This window comes from Oncorhynchus clarkii, chromosome 5 (assembly GCF_045791955.1).
Source record: "Oncorhynchus clarkii lewisi isolate Uvic-CL-2024 chromosome 5, UVic_Ocla_1.0, whole genome shotgun sequence".
NCBI lineage: Eukaryota > Metazoa > Chordata > Actinopteri > Salmoniformes > Salmonidae > Oncorhynchus > Oncorhynchus clarkii.
In genome coordinates this window covers 10312068-10328792 of record NC_092151.1, presented here as the reverse complement: position 1 = coordinate 10328792, position 16725 = coordinate 10312068, and the positions used below count along the sequence as shown (strand labels likewise).

The following is a 16725-nucleotide window of genomic DNA, read 5'->3' as shown; positions in this document are numbered from 1 at the left end:
GCAGGAATGTCCTTGTCCCATCGCGCACTAGCGACTCCTGTGGCAGGCCGGGCGCAGTGCACACTGACACGGTCGCCAGGTGCACTGCGTTTCCTCCAACACATTGGTGCGGCTGGCTTCCGGTTTAAGTGGGCATTTTGTCAAGCAGCAGTGCGGCTTGGCGGTGTTTCGGATGATGCACGGCTCTCGACCTTCGCCTCTCCCGAGTCCATACGGGAGTTGCAGCGATGAGACAAGACTACCAATTGGAAACCATGAAATCGGGGAGAAAATTCTTATTATTATTTTTTAAACATAGCAAGCCATACCATATCATCCCCACGCAGAGGGAGCTCACCATACCATATCATCCCCACGCAGAGGGAGCTCGCCATAGCATATCATCCCCACGCAGAGGGAGCTCGCCATACCATATCATCCCCACGCAGAGGGAGCTCGCCATAGCATATCATCCCCACGCAGAGGGAGCTCGCCATACCATATCATCCCCACGCAGAGGGAGCTCACCATACCATATCATCCCCACGCAGAGGGAGCTCCCCATACCATATCATCCCCACGCAGAGGGAGCTCACCATACCATATCATCCCCACGCAGAGGGAGCTCACCATACCATCCCCACGCAGAGGGAGCTCGCCATGCCATATCATCCCCACGCAGAGGGAGCTCGCCATACCATATCATCCCCACGCAGGGGGAGCTCACCATATCATCCCCACGCAGAGGGAGCTCACCATACCATATCATCCCCACGCAGAGGGAGCTCACCATACCATATCATCCCCACGCAGAGGGAGCCTACCATACCATATTATCCCCACACCGAGGGAGCTCACCATACCATATCACCCCCACGCAGAGGGAGCTCGCCATACCATCCCCACGCAGAGGGAGCTCACCATACCATCCCCACGCAGAGGGAGCTCGCCATACCATATCATCCCCACACCGAGGGAGCTCACCGTACCATCCCCACGCAAAGGGAGCTCACCATACCATCCCCACGCAGAGGGAGCTCGCCATACCATATCATCCCCACGCTGAGGGAGCTCACCGTACCATCCCCACGCAAAGGGAGCTCGCCATACCATATCATCCCCAGGCTGAGGGAGCTCGCCATACCATATCATCCCCACACCGAGGGAGCTCATGTACCATCCCCACACAAAGGGAGCTCGCCATACCATGTCATCCCCACGCAGAGGGAGCTCGCCATACCATGTCATCCCCACGCAGAGGGAGCTCGCCATACCATGTCATCCCCACGCAGAGGGAGCTCGCCATACCATGTCATCCCCACGCAGAGGGAGCTCGCCATACCATGTCATCCCCACGCTGAGGGAGCTCGCCATACCATATCATCCCCACGCTGAGGGAGCTCGCCATACCATATCATCCCCACGCTGAGGGAGCTCGCCATACCATATCATCCCCACGCTGAGGGAGCTCGCCATACCATATCATCCCCACGCTGAGGGAGCTCGCCATACCATATCATCCCCACGCTGAGGGAGCTCGCCTTACCATATCATCCCCACGCTGAGGGAGCTTGCCATACCATATCATCCCCACGCAGAGGGAGCTCGCCATATCATCACCACACAGCGGGACCTCACCATATCATCACCTTACAGGGGAGTAGATACGATATGATTGTGATTCGATATATTGTATTTCGATACTGCGATTTTATTGCGATATGATGTGACAAACATATTGCTCACTATATGTCTGCTGCAGAGAGACGACGAGTTTTGATCAGTCATGGAAATAAAAGTGCTGAAAACATGTTGGCCCACCATTTTTTTTTTTTAAGATGGAGAACAAGCTACAGAAGAGGGAATACCCTTGGCGCAGGTACGTACAGCAGACTAGCACTAGCTAACGTTAACTACATAGCGAAAACGCTATGTAGTTAACTGGACTGAAAAACAAACCATTATCTTCAAGGATTTTGCAACTCATGAATTACATTTTTAATTCTTATCTTGAACTGAAATGGAATTGAGCCCAACCCTGAGGGCCACAGCTAGAGAGCGTGAGGAGGGCCACAGCTAGAGAGCGTGAGGAGGGCCACAGCTAGAGAGCGTGAGGAGGGCCACAGCTAGAGAGCGTGAGGAGGGCCACAGCTAGAGAGCGTGAGGAGGGCCACAGCTACAGAGCGTGAGGAGGGCCACAGCTAGAGAGCGTGAGGAGGGCCACAGCTAGAGAGCGTGAGGAGGGCCACAGCTAGAGAGCGTGAGGAGGGCCACAGCTAGAGAGCGTGAGGAGGGCCACAGCTAGAGAGCATGAGGAGGGCCATAGCCACTCCAAGTAGTGAGGGAAGTAAAGTAGATAAATGTCTACTGATAACAAAATGCAAAGAAACATTTAAGGTGACTCCAAATTGAACGGTGCGAATAAACAATTATTTTGCCCTGTTGGTCCTATCACCTGTCGTCTAGGAGAACCACACGTACTGCTCACACAACCACAATGACGTTATGATCAGTGGAGAGTAGATAGGATCCCAGTAAATATTCATAGCTCATCACAGATCAATTTAGTGGCCTCCATAGTTATTAGGACAGTGACACATGTTGTTGTTGTTGGTGGTGGTGGTGGTTTGGCTCTGAAATGATACAATGACTGAGGTTAAAGTGCAGACTAAGTTTTCATCCGAGTGTATTTTCATCCATATCCGGGGAACCGTTTAGAGCCGCCCCCCCCCTTCACTTGTGTATTAAAGTAATAAAAAGTTTAGTATTTGGTCCCATATTCAAAGCACGCGATGATTACATCAAGCTTGTGACTACACATTTGTTGAATGCATTTGCTGTTTGTTTTGGTTGCGTTTCAGATTATTCTGTGCCCAATAGAAATGCATGGTAAATAATGTATTGTCATTTTGGAGTCTCTTGTATTGTAAATATGAAGAATAGAATGTTTCTAAACACTTCTACATTAATGTGGATGCCACCGTGATTATGGATAATCCTGAAAGAATCGTGAATAATGATGAGTGAGAAAGTTACAGAGACACACATATCATACCCCCAAGACATGCTAACCTCTCGCCATTACAACAGGGGAGTTTAGCATTTTATATCATACCCGAGGCATACTAACCGCTCACCATTACAATAACAGGGGAGAATAGCGTTTTATATCATAGCCCCGAGGCATACTAACCTCTCACCATTACAATAACAGGGGAGGATAGCGTTTTATATCATACCCCCGAGGCATACTAACCGCTCACCATTACAATAACAGGGGAGGATAGCGTTTTATATCATACCCCTGAGGCATACTAACCTCTCACCATTACAATAACAGGGGAGGATAGCGTTTTATATCATACCCCCGAGGCATACTAACCACTCACCATTACAATAACAGGGGAGGATAGCGTTTTATATCATACCCCCGAGGCATACTAACCGCTCACCATTACAATAACAGGGGAGGATAGCGTTTTATATCATACCCCCGAGGCATACTAACCACTCACCATTACAATAACAGGGGAGGATAGCGTTTTATATCATACCCCCGAGGCATACTAACCACTCACCATTACAATAACAGGGGAGGATAGCGTTTTATATCATACCCCCGAGGCATACTAACCTCTCACCATTACAATAACAGGGGAGGATAGCGTTTTATATCATACCCCCGAGGCATACTAACCACTCACCATTACAATAACAGGGGAGGATAGCGTTTTATATCATACCCCCGAGGCATACTAACCACTCACCATTACAATAACAGGGGAGGATAGCGTTTTATATCATACCCCCGAGGCATACTAACCACTCACCATTACAATAACAGGGGAGGATAGCGTTTTATATCATACCCCCGAGGCATACTAACCACTCACCATTACAATAACAGGGGAGGATAGCGTTTTATATCATACCCCCGAGGCATACTAACCACTCACCATTACAATAACAGGGGAGGATAGCGTTTTATATCATACCCCCGAGGCATACTAACCACTCACCATTACAATAACAGGGGAGGATAGCGTTTTATATCATACCCCCGAGGCATACTAACCTCTCACCATTACAATAACAGGGGAGGATAGCGTTTTTTGGAGGGGTATGATGTTTGTGAGTCTGTAAATTTCACACTTGTCAAGATTTTCCGTAATCATTGTAGCATCCACATTCATGCAGAACTGTTTAAAAACAATACATTCTTATTTTCAATAAAAGTGAAAATACAATGACAACGGTTCACCTGATATGGATGAAAATACCCTCAAGTGAAAGCTGACAGTCTGAACTTTAACCTCGTAGTCATTGTTTGGTTTCAAATCCAAACTGTTGAAGTATAGAGTTAAAGGAAGAACGCTTCCCTGTCCCAAAAATTACAGATGGTACTGTGAGTCAAAAAAAGTGACTCAGCCAGTGTGATGTTCTGAACTCTCATATAGATCAGCACAGGAGGCACCAACTTACTTTGGTGGGGAAATCAGGCGACCAGTTAGCGATAGTACTGTTGGAGGGATCTGGAACCGGTGGCCAGATCTTTTTTATCCTACAGAAGAATGGGACAGAGTTTCATTAGAACATGTTGTTTAGGACTCATCCCAAATGGCACCATATTCCCTATGGGCTCTGGTCTAAAGTAGTACACTATATAGGGAACAGGGTGCCATTTGGGATGCCGATTTAGTATCACACACTAGACTTGTATTATCATGAGTGAAGGCTCTTGAGCAATGGACAAAGGCGCTAGGAATAAAATTATGTTTTTCCTTGGGAGTGTTTACTTGTTAAAACACAGAGCCGCTGATGTGTGGTATGAAGCGTTTGTCCCAGCAGTAACGCATCAGCAAGAGAGCATGGTTGAACTAATCTGCTATCAAGTGTGGAGGAAATTAATATTCATGACATACTATGCTGTTTGACTTAAAAGAATTGTCCATTGTTATATGATAGTATTTTTTGCTGATACAAACTTGTCTTGTGTGAGTGACTTGGTCATAAAATCTGAGCGTATTAGATTTATGAGCCTTTTGGGTGTGACCGCAGTATGTGTTGACGATCGGCAGGAATTTAGCTATGTGGGAAGAGCAGGGAGGAACAGAGAATCGTGGCCATATCAGCTATCTTGATCTCCACAGACGAGTTAAATTACTTTTTACATGCTCCCAGGGCCTGTTTCAGCACATCTGCATCCTGTCAAAAATAAAAGGATGTACTTTCCATAAAAAAGGAGACAACTTGATTCGTGAAGCTTTCAACTCTGAACGACTCTTAGTGATGGTTGATCCGATTCACTTTTGAAAATCTGATAATAAAGTTGTTTGAAAGAATCTGCCTCTCTTCCTATAGAGTTTCTGCCATACAAGTTTCAATAAACATTGTTTGTTGAGTACCTGAAGTCAAAAGCGCAATCGTGCCAGAATTCTTAAAATATGTCTGACTCGGGGGGGGGGTTTATAATGAATTTGTGTTACGCAACCCCGAGTCAACGCTCTTACAACTCATCACACTGAAGCAATTGTACACATTCAAAATGTAAAATGTAGAGTAGTACATTCTATTTCAAACAATTCAATAGTGTGTGGTTGTGACTTACAAGTCAATTTTGTACATGCAGAGGGACACAGTTAGCACTATGACAAACAGGACGCCGATGCACACAGACACCACGGTGGCTTCCATCTGCCCAGGAGCTGAGGGACAAACACATAGAATTACATTTTTAAAAAAGGACACTAGAACGAACGGACAACCATCTTGGTCAGGGAAACATTCCTTAAAAAAAAAAAAAAACTGGACAAACACAGATTGAAGATCTAGTTTCCCCTGCAGGGAAAAGAGCTAGGAGGACACACAGAATAGAATCAAGTAGTGACTATTACATGTATTTGCACCTTAAAAAGTGTTGAGGACTCGAGGTCTTAACTAGACATATTGCAGATTGAGTCAATGTCAGGATGTTACATAGACAAAGCATTATCGGGATACAAAATATATTGAACAGTACTGGACTGGAACAGTCGGAAAGTATTCAAACCCCTTCCCCCTTTTCCACATTTTGGTACGTTACAGCCTTATTCTTAAAAAAGGATTACGATTCTAAAAAGGATTTTCCTCAATCTACAAAATGTGGAAAAATTCAAGGGGTCTGAATAACTTTGAATAGACTGTATATAGCATGAAGTGTCCGTTAAACAATGCCTCACTCACCATACATCAGAGTGTTGAACGACAGGTCCGAGCCATTTGTCGAGCCTCGTACTGTAGAGGCCATGATCCGCACCACCTGCTTACTGTTGCTGGCCAGGCCCTCCACTGTGTAAGAGTAGGTGTCCGGGGAGACAACTATTGCTGAAAAACAACAAAGAAATTCATTCAAATTCATGTTTTTCTTGATTGCAGATGTAAATGTTTAAGTTGGACAAATACCAGCACTAACTGTACTTACAAATATCAGTACTTCCTTGTATATATAATAATAGTAAAGGGGATCCATAGTCAGAACAACGTGTTCATAAAAAAAAAGGTATGATTAAAGGGATACTTCAGGATTTTGGCAATGAAGCCTTTTATCTTTATTTTTTTTATTTTACCTTTATTTAACTAGGCAAGTCAGTTAAGAACGAATTCTTATTTACAATGACGGCCTAGGAACAGTGGGTTAACTGCCTGTTCAGGGGCAGAACGACAGACGACCTTGTCAGCTCGGGGATTTGAACTTGCAACCTTCCGGTTACTAGTCCAACACTCTAACCACTAGGCTACCCTACCCTACTTGAACTTCCTTCAAACTGCATGCAGAGACATAAAAATGGTATAAACAAGTTAATCTGACTGGGGAAGTAGATAAAGGGCTTCATTGCCAAAATCCTGAGGTATTCCTTTAAGAACACCATGTTTATATTGGAGAAGGCGACACCTTTAAGTAGGGACTCCTTTAAATTGATCATGCTGTGAGATGGAAGTTATTTTCTGGTTGGTTGTGAACAAACTTGTCCAACAAAAATATAAGATATATTTGTTATCTTATTAAGGGGGAAGGAGTTACAGGCGTTATGTTTTCTATTCCTTTACTGAACAAAAATATACAAATGCAGCATGTAGTGCTGGTCCCATGTTTCATGAGCTGAAATAAAAAGATCCCAGAAAAGTTTCATACGCACAACAAAGCACATTTCTCCTTTGCCAAGATAATCCATCCACCTGACAGGTGTGGCATATCAACAGGTTGATTTAAACAGCATGATCATTACACTGGTGCACCTTGTGCTGGGGACAATAAAAGGTCACTAAAATGTGCAGTTGTGTCAACAAAAAAATGCCACAGATGTCTCAAGTTGCGGCCTCACAACCGCAGACCACGTGTAACCACGCCAGCCCAGGACCTCCACATCCGGCTTCTTCACCTGCGGGATCATCTGAGACCAGCCACCTGATGAAACTGTGGGTTTGCACAACCTAAGAACTTCTGCACAAACTGAAACCGTCTCAGGGAAGCTAATCTGCGCACTCGTCGTCCTCACCAGGGTCTTGATCGGACTGCAGTTCGGCATCCTAACCGACTTCAGTGGACAAATGCTCACCTTTGATGGCCACTGGCACGCTGGAGAAGTGCGCACTTCACGGATGAATCGCCGTTTCAACTGTATCGGGCAGCATTTAACACCATGGTACCCTCCAAACTCGTCATTAAACTTGGGACCCTGTGCAACTGGGTCATGGACTTTGATGCGTCGCCCCCAGGTGGTGAGGGTAGGAAACAACATCTCCACCCCGCTAATCCTCAACACTGGGGCCACACAATGGTGATTTCTCAACCCTCTCCTGTACTCCCTGTTCACCTAAAACTGCATGGCCATGCACGCCTCCAACTCAATCATCAAGTTTGCAGACGACACTACAGTGGTAGGCTTGATTACAAACAACGAGGCGGCCTACAGGGAGGTGAGGGCCCTCGGAGTGTGGTGTCAGGAAAATAACCTCACACTCAACCTCAACAAAACAAAGGAGATGATCGTGGACTTCAGGAAACAGCAGAGGGAGCACCCCCTATCCACGGGACAGTAGTGGAGAAGGTGGAAAGTTAAGTTCCTCGACGTACACATCACGGACAAACTTAAATGGTCCACCCACACAGACAGCGTGGTGAAGAAGGCACAACAGCGCCTCTTCAACCTTAGGAGGCTGAAGAAATTTGACTTGTCACCAAAAGCACTCACAAACTTTTACAGGTGCACAATCGAGAGCATCCTCTCGGGCTGTATCACTGCCTGGTACGGCAACTGCTCCGCCCACAACCGCAAGGCTCTCCAGAGGGTAGTGAGGTCTGCACAACGCATCACCGGGGGCAAACTACCTGCCCTCCAGGACACCTACACCACCCAATGTCACAGGAAGGCCAAAACGATCATCAAGGAAAACAACCACCCGAGCCACTGCCTGTTCACCCCGATATCATCCAGAAGGCAAGGTCAGTACAGGTGCATCAAAGCTGGGGCCGAGAGACTGAAAAACAGCTTTTACCTCAAGGCCATCAGACTGTTAAACAGCCATCACTAACATAGTGGCTGCTGCCAACATACTGACTCAAATCCCTAGCCACTTTAATAATAAAAAATTTGATGTAATAAATGTATCACTAGTCACTGTTAACAATGCCACTTTATATAATGTTTACATACCCTACATTACTCATCATGTATATACTGTACCATCTACTGCGTCAGCCATCGCTCATCCTTATTTATATGTACATATTCTTATTCATTCTTATTCAACGCTAGATGTTGCGAAATTGTTAGATATTACTGCATGGTCGGAACTAGAAGCACAAGCATTTCGCGACACTCGCATTAACATCTGCATGTGACCAATAAAAAATGTCATTTGTGGACGTCGTGTGGGTGAGCGGTTTGCTGATGTCAACATTGTGAACAGAGTGCCCCATGGTGGCGGTGGGGTTATGGTATGGGCAGGCATAAGCTACGGACAACGAACACAATTGCATTTTATCAATGGCAATTTGAATGCAGAGATACTGGGATGAGATCCTAAGGCCCATTGTCGTGACATTCATCAACTGCCATCACCTCATGTTTCAGCATGATAATGCACGACCCCCATGTTGCAAGGATCTGTAAACAATTCCTGGAAGCTGAAAATGTGTGTACGGCAGCATGTTACAGTTCCCACCAATATCCAGCAATTTCACATAGCCATTGAAGAGGAGTGAGACAATATTCGCACAGGCCACAATCAACAGCCGGATCAGCTCTATGCGAAGGAGATGTGTCGTGCTGGATGAGGCAAATGGTGGTCAAACAAGATACGGACTGGTTTTCTGATCTAGTGATCCTTTTCTTTTTAAAAGGTATCTGTGACCAACAGATGCATCTCTGTATTAGAGCCTAAGACATGCATTTAATTTGATTAATTTCCTTATATGAACTGTAACTCGGCCAAATCGTTGAAATGCTGCATTGATATTTTTGTTCAGTGTACTATAGAAATAAAGGTGGGCTTCCTTACAGTGTTCCTTTCCTCCCGTGATGTAGAATATTGTGTAGTTTGTGATGAAGCCTCGCCGTTTGTCCAGCGGAATCTCCATCCATTCCACCTCAGCGTTGCTCTTCCCTGTTCTCCTCACTTTCACAGAGGGACCCTCCAGTGGAGCTACATCAACCAGAACCGGTGGGGAAAACAGCAGTTAACATTATTCAACATTTACATGTTTGCCACCAGCTACTGTAGCAAATATCATAACACTGGTATATCAATGATTGAAATTTATGTGGCGGTTTTTAGAGACACAGATAAAGCCAAGTCCTGGACTGAAGAGCTATTTCAGTGGAGATTCTCCATTGAGCATGCTTTTTAGTCCAGGACTAGTTTTAATGTCTGTAAAACCAGGATTACTCTTAATTTGTGAAACCACTCCTATAGATACTACACTGTGTATACTGTAGTGTAGTGACCAGTACTAGTTCGATTTCTTACCTCCTTGTTCCAGAAAGCATGCAGTGGTTAATGGTTTCCCAGTCCACCCAGAATACATGGGATACACAGATATATTGTAGAGCTTAAATCTCTGAAGGGTACCTTGATTGGGAACAGTACAATAAAGTTTGGATTTATTTCATCTCAGTTTTGATTGATCAACAAGTTTTCTAAATCAATTAGTTGATGGGTTTGATTTAACATGTCATGTTAATCTAACTCAACCCTAGTCAACATAATCATCAAAACTTGTAGAAAGACAGCCACAGAGTAGCCAAACTACAAGACAATTGTCAGTTAAAAACATGGCATTGTTAGGATCTAACTAAAAAAATTAAAAAGTTGAAACTAAGGGACTAGGAAAAGCTCCAACCAAGTTTATTCACCCACTGGGTCAAACAGCTGCAACGACAAAGACATGTTTACACCAGAACCCGTATTTATACCTTCCTCCTATGCCGAGTCTCCTCCTTACACATCTGGACAGCCAATACATCTGTTGCTAGACAAGACTTTTGTAATGCCTGTTCTTTCTCACTTCCTCTTACCTGACCTCGGCCCAAATTCCTCACTCCTCCCCAATTCACGGCTTCCTACCTCATCGGTTGAACTGGAACCAAAACTGTGGCCCTTCAATAACATGTTCTTCGAATAAGGATATTTCTTCGAATAAGGATATTTCACGTTTAGAAGTTACTACCCATCAGCATGCGTCTCAGTCTTACCTTTAATGGGTGCCTTCCTGTTGTGTCTAGGTTCTCTCTGCCAGTCAATCGCGCCGTCACTGACCGAAACCCACTCCAGGACATACTCAGTCACCCCTGTGGCCTCCACATTGGGCGGCTGCCACTCCACCCACAGCCTCCTGTCCTGGTTAAAACAACTGAGCGATGCCACTGGAGGGGGCTCTGAAATACAAGGCACACACAGATACAACATGACATCATGATAGGAGCATCTCAAGGCCAGTCAGTTAACATGCAGAACACATGACGTCACTATTGTCTCTTTTGACAAACATTCAGTTGTTGCTTTGAGAATTGTATTAACATAAAACGTTAATATAATATCATTCATTATTATTGGTAACATAGAGAAAACATATAGCTGACAAGGTCACACACCGTGGGCCAATTTAGGAATGCCCAAAGAAGCTCGAGGAGACTCGCCAACAGAATTCCAGGCCTTCAATTCAATGGAGCCTCTTCTCTTGTCAGACAGTGGAATCTGGTAAAGGGGGATAATTTTCCTCTCCTGCGACCTGGAGTTCAGCTCAGAGCCATTGACCGGCACAACCGCCCAGGCTCCATCTTGGATCTTGATGTTGTAGCCTCGTATCCTTCCATTGGACTCCACTGGATCCTATGATGGGAAGAAGGCAACGAACAAATCACCACAGGGTTCTATGTTTACCTTTGTTACAAGGAGCACGTGTACGCCCAAGATGAAAAATATAGGCGCACACAAAGAAATGTAGGAGCATAATTCAAAATATTTGAGGTATTAAAGCTATAATCTTTAATTTTTCAAGGCGCACTGGCGCTCCTAAATTAAAATTTCAGGTCGCAGAGCAAAATATTTAGGTGCATATACTAATAAAATGGTTGCACTGTAGAGCCCTGCACCAACAATTATTCAAGCCATATAGCTAGTGATAAATCAGCATAGTAGGGTCAGCATGGTCTTTATTACCTTACATATCACTTCCACTCGCCGCTCACTTTTGCCTTGACTGGGAATGACCACTCTCCATAGGTCTGGTTTACTTGTAGGCTCTGGGTAAAGAAGAGAATCAATTTCAAACATAATGATAAAACATGGGCAGTCCATATAGACTACCTACCTGGATCACACTCAATATTATTGCACTTAAAAATCACTCACACACACACCGTCACCACTTGAGTTCTACAGCTTTACATGGTTGCCCACAATGTTAAATGAAAGATGATAGTATGACATATGCTTGTTGTCATGGCTACTCACTGTCCTCTGGGGTCCTGGCGGTAGAGTTCGCGCTCCAGTCACTCCAGTAGCCGTAGCCCGTGTGATGCATACAGCGGACCTGCACTACGTGCTCCATGTCTGGCTTAAGGTATTGGAGACGGAAAGACTCCTTGCTACTTTCAGTGTCATTTGGGGGTACCTAAAAGAGTAAATGAAATGGATATGACAACTGACGGACATGAGGGGGCAACAAACTTGTGCGTACCAGAACGCTGACTTGAAACAGCTCCGACAAAACACAGATGAGAGTAACATGTTTGATTCCCTGTTGAGAACGCCTAAGAATGAGAATAGGATAGATGACTTAATAAAAGGCTCAGTATGGATCTTTGTGGGCGACCTGACCAAATTCACATAGAAATGTGAGCTATAGACTTTCATGAAAGCAACTCTGATAAGCAGTAGGACCGTTCGATGTGCGGTATTTTTATTCTTCCTGTCCTCGCGTTCCGCTTTTGCATCGTTTTACTTTCGGTTTTGAACACCAGCTTCAAACAACTGAAAAGAATACATTTTTGTTACTGAAAATATATTTATTAGCCCGCTGATCAATTTCCCCAATAAAATTTGAGTGGGGAGACTGAGTCTGGGTCTCAACTTACTGTTGAGAGTTAGAATAGTAGGGTTTCTCTCTCGTTATGTCAGTCACTAATAGTCACTCAATTGGCCCATGTCAGCTAAATTGTTTTAGATTGGTAAGTTAGCTGGCTGCTAGACTATCTAAACTTGTAGTAAGCATGGTTGAATTACTGACTGGGTGTCCCCATTGACCATCAGATGATATTAAAAACTGCAAGCATTTGTCTTCAGCAATGGCAAAATGTGTAGAATTGCAGCAAACTTTTTTGCTCTGCCCGGATTACCCCTGAACTAACCACTCATGGGCATTTTGTTAATGGCAACGTATCCTTTCCATTCATTTTGGATAAGACTACACAACAGATGGATGTAGACTTATCTCGACATTAGTCAACTTCTGAAGTTTAAAAAAACGTTGAACAAACTGAATTTGCAGTGAATCATCCCTTTAGCTTGCACTGAGATTGTTGCCATTTACCTCAGTCCAGTCTCCAGAGCCCACCGTGCAGAACCTGAGGTTGTATTTCAGTTTGACAACAGTTTCATGGATAGGGTGCTTCCAGCTCACTAAGAGGGTCCTGGAAAAGTTCTTCTCTGAAATAATATTGACGTCTGATGGGGGATTCGTTTTCACTGCAAAAAAGGTCACACACACACACACACACACACACACACACACACACACACACACACACACACACACACACACACACACACACACACACACACACACACACACACACACACACACACACACACACACACACACACACACACACACACACACACACACACACACACACACACACACACACACACACACACACACACACACACACACACACACACACAATTAAACTCTGGAAGAAGATAATCATTGTAAGGGCATTTGGAATGTTCGTTTGCTTCCACTTACCCATTTCATTAGGATCAATTATGAACAGAACGTCCGATCGAACCTTCCCCAAATCGTTTTCCACGTCTACCCATATATCCAGTTCCATATAGTTTGGAAAGTTGCCAAAGTAGATGCATCCACTGCTTCTCTGAGCTTTTGTGCTGTAGTTCTGGTTTATGGCACTGCAGAAGAACACAAACAAATCTTGACACACCATTTTTGGAACCAGACAAAAAATATATATAAAGACAATCACAATAATGATGTACATTTTTAAACAATTTTTTAAAAAATCCGCAATTTACACAAGACACACACACTTTTAATGGGGTTCTCAGAACTGGAGCCAGGTTTCCCATTCACTGATTATTGAAAGCTATTGACAATTAAATGTTGATGTCAATCATGTATCTAACCCCATTTAACTTTCTCACCCATCACTGTAGCCTCGATATGACTTGGCTGGCCTTCCTTGGCTCTTCGTAGACGAAGTCATTGGTACGTTTTCATTCATAAGGCCACACGGAGACAGCTCTCATTTTACCTGAGTACCTACATTGTCCTGCAGACAAATTTTGGCTACGCTCACATGACCGTACCTTGTTGACTGTGCCTAAAGCCCGTACTTTTTTTTTAAAGCACTCCAGTTCTCTGCCCCATCCACTTGGAACGAGCTGCAAAAGGACATGCAATTACAAGAGCTAGTCCCTGAATGAGTCCACAGTAAACTCAATGCTGGACAATGAAGGGGGGGGGGGGGCTGTCAATGTGTTGACCCTAGATGCACCACACCTCCTCAATGCTTCATGTCTGCTCAGTGTGTAAATGTATGTCTTTAAACGGTAGTACTTTGTTGTAAAATAGATTTGTTTATCTCAATGAGACCAACCTGGTAAAACAACATAACACACGTGTATAGGGACACTCACATTACACTTCCAAACAAGGTGAATGTTGTGCTTATCTTCTCGTCCATTTTCCCAGGCTGCCATGTGCACGTCACATTGGAGGAAATCTGTCGGTCGGACTGGACAGCCATGCAGGACAAATTCTCAGGCTTCTCAGGAGGATCTGGCCAAGAAACCAAACAGCTGCTGTTATTTCATGCGAGAGAAACAAAACTAACAGCCACTGACCTACTGCACTGAGCAGGTTGAGATCAATTAATTTCGATTCAGGAAGTCAATTGAAACTGAATTGACCCCAACCCTGACACTGAGAGAAAGCTTTAAAAGTCCTTCAGTGTGAATATGAAAGAAAATCACACATACAATATTCCTTTGGGGGAATTTGGATTTTATTTCTGTACTAAATTATAGCATTTGTATCCAAATGAATTACTCAGAAATTAAATTGAAAGAGATATTTACCAAATGAAGACCTAAATTCAAACCTAAATTACAGGAAATATAATTACATTATGTGGACATTATGTTCAATTTTTACATGAAATAACCCTTTATTTATGTGAAATCCCTGGCATACTTACACCCTTTGGTCAATTGAATCCCGTGGATTGTTTTACTTTTGTTTAAGGATGAGGGAGGCTCATTCTTTTTACAAAGTAACCATTTTCCAGTTTCCCTGGTGATAGGAATGGTTACGTTAACAGCTGAGTCGTTTATCTTGGTGTACTGCTCTTTGGGCACTATGACGCCACCACTCGTCCAGTAGATGTCATCCACTGTGGCTTTAGCAGCTTCATAGACTACACAGGTAGCGGTGAATTCCTTCCCAATTTCCACTGTTGGAGATTGTGGGATTATTGTTCCGTAGTTTTTGAAAGAACCTTGAAAAAGACCAGAGCACACATCAAGTCAATGCTACACAGCAACTTTAAAGGGTTTATGTGCAGTAGAGGTTTATTCAAACATATCAGACTGAGTCGCTCTGGATAAGAGCACCTTCTGAGCAGTGCTTAATTGCAAAAAAATATAATTTTAAATGTAGTGGTACACTTACTAGAAGTGAGTCTACAGGCCAGACATGCCAAGGACAGAATCTGCAGCAAACGGTATGATGACTGGTCCATGATGCCTGAGGGAAGATTCACAAATTCACAGACTCACTAAGACTAACTTACATTTTATCCCATCACTGGTACATGGGTTAGGCACCTTATTTTATATTGAGTACTTTACCAATAAGTCACAGTTCAATGTTATGACACCTTCCCTCTGACTAGGGCCTATAGTGAATGAAACTAATGATGAAGCCAGCTAGGTATAGCTAAAACCACAAAAGTATGGATAGGTACTGTAGCTAGCAATATTATTAGGAACAAACAGTAGCTAGCTAACTTACTCTTGGCAGACAATCATAGCTTCAAAAGAAATACAATATTATCTTGCTCTGCCTGCTAACGTTACTTGTAACAGTAACTTCATCATATGAAAGAGTTATCAACGTGATTATTTTAGATAACTAGCTAGCTAGGAAAATACCAGAATGCTGATTGTGTTTGCTGCTCACTGTCCAGAAACCTCTCAGCTTTAGACGTGGTTCTATTTGACACCTTCATCAAATGTAGCTAGTTTTTTTTTTTTTTACTTTATTTAACTAGGCAAGTCAGTTAAGATCAAATTATTATTTACAACGACGGCCTACTCAGGCCAAACCCGGACGGCGCAGGGCCAATTGTGCGCCGCCCTATGGGCCTCCATATCACGGCCGGATGTGATACAGCCTGGATTCAAACCAGGTACTGTAGTGACTGGAACCAGGTACTGTCGTGACTGGGATGCAGTGCCTTAGACCGTTGCGACACTCGGGAGCAAACAGTATCGAGCAACATAAACGTTAGCTAAGTAGCGTTAGCATATACCTACAAGCTTAATATAAATTATTGGGTTGTTTGGCGTTACAAAGATGTATTGAAAAGGTTTATCCTATAGGGTCAGAACGACGTTAGTTAGCGTAGCCAACTAGAAGACCCAGACAAGATATGACAACAAGAAAAATACTCACCTTTTATGTACTTTTCTTGTTTGGTTCCTCCTTTTTTTGTAACGCTATACTATCTTACTTCGCTAAATAAAAGTATGTGGATGTAACATATTTTAGCTAAAACCATAAGATACCTCCTCTGGGGCTACCTTACTTTACTGTCGCCACTTCCAGCAGTACATTGCATAATCATCACGAGTTATAATACTTCGGAGGACCAGCGTAAATGATACAGACATATAAACTTTACCATTGAGCTAGGAATGTGTCCAGTTTGACAAATACTTGTCTAGAGATCTGTGCAAACT

At 43.8% G+C, this 16725-nt stretch overlaps 1 protein-coding gene across 1 annotated transcript in view; it reads right to left on the bottom strand.

Annotated features, from left to right (window-relative positions):
• LOC139408323 (interleukin-6 receptor subunit beta-like) overlaps positions 1 to 16725 on the bottom strand; it is a 19867-nt gene extending 3142 nt beyond the window's left edge. Inside the window, exons 1-15 of the mRNA XM_071152072.1 lie at positions 16439 to 16725; positions 15434 to 15508; positions 14961 to 15260; positions 14401 to 14542; positions 13490 to 13653; positions 13052 to 13206; positions 11974 to 12133; positions 11680 to 11762; positions 11112 to 11349; positions 10713 to 10895; positions 9988 to 10089; positions 9520 to 9663; positions 6202 to 6342; positions 5588 to 5684; positions 4462 to 4540 (exon numbers count right to left, since the gene is read on the bottom strand). Coding sequence (XP_071008173.1) covers positions 4462 to 4540; positions 5588 to 5684; positions 6202 to 6342; positions 9520 to 9663; positions 9988 to 10089; positions 10713 to 10895; positions 11112 to 11349; positions 11680 to 11762; positions 11974 to 12133; positions 13052 to 13206; positions 13490 to 13653; positions 14401 to 14542; positions 14961 to 15260; positions 15434 to 15503 — 2058 coding nt within the window. The 5' untranslated portion in view covers positions 15504 to 15508; positions 16439 to 16725. The remainder of the gene's footprint in view (positions 1 to 4461; positions 4541 to 5587; positions 5685 to 6201; positions 6343 to 9519; positions 9664 to 9987; positions 10090 to 10712; positions 10896 to 11111; positions 11350 to 11679; positions 11763 to 11973; positions 12134 to 13051; positions 13207 to 13489; positions 13654 to 14400; positions 14543 to 14960; positions 15261 to 15433; positions 15509 to 16438) is intronic.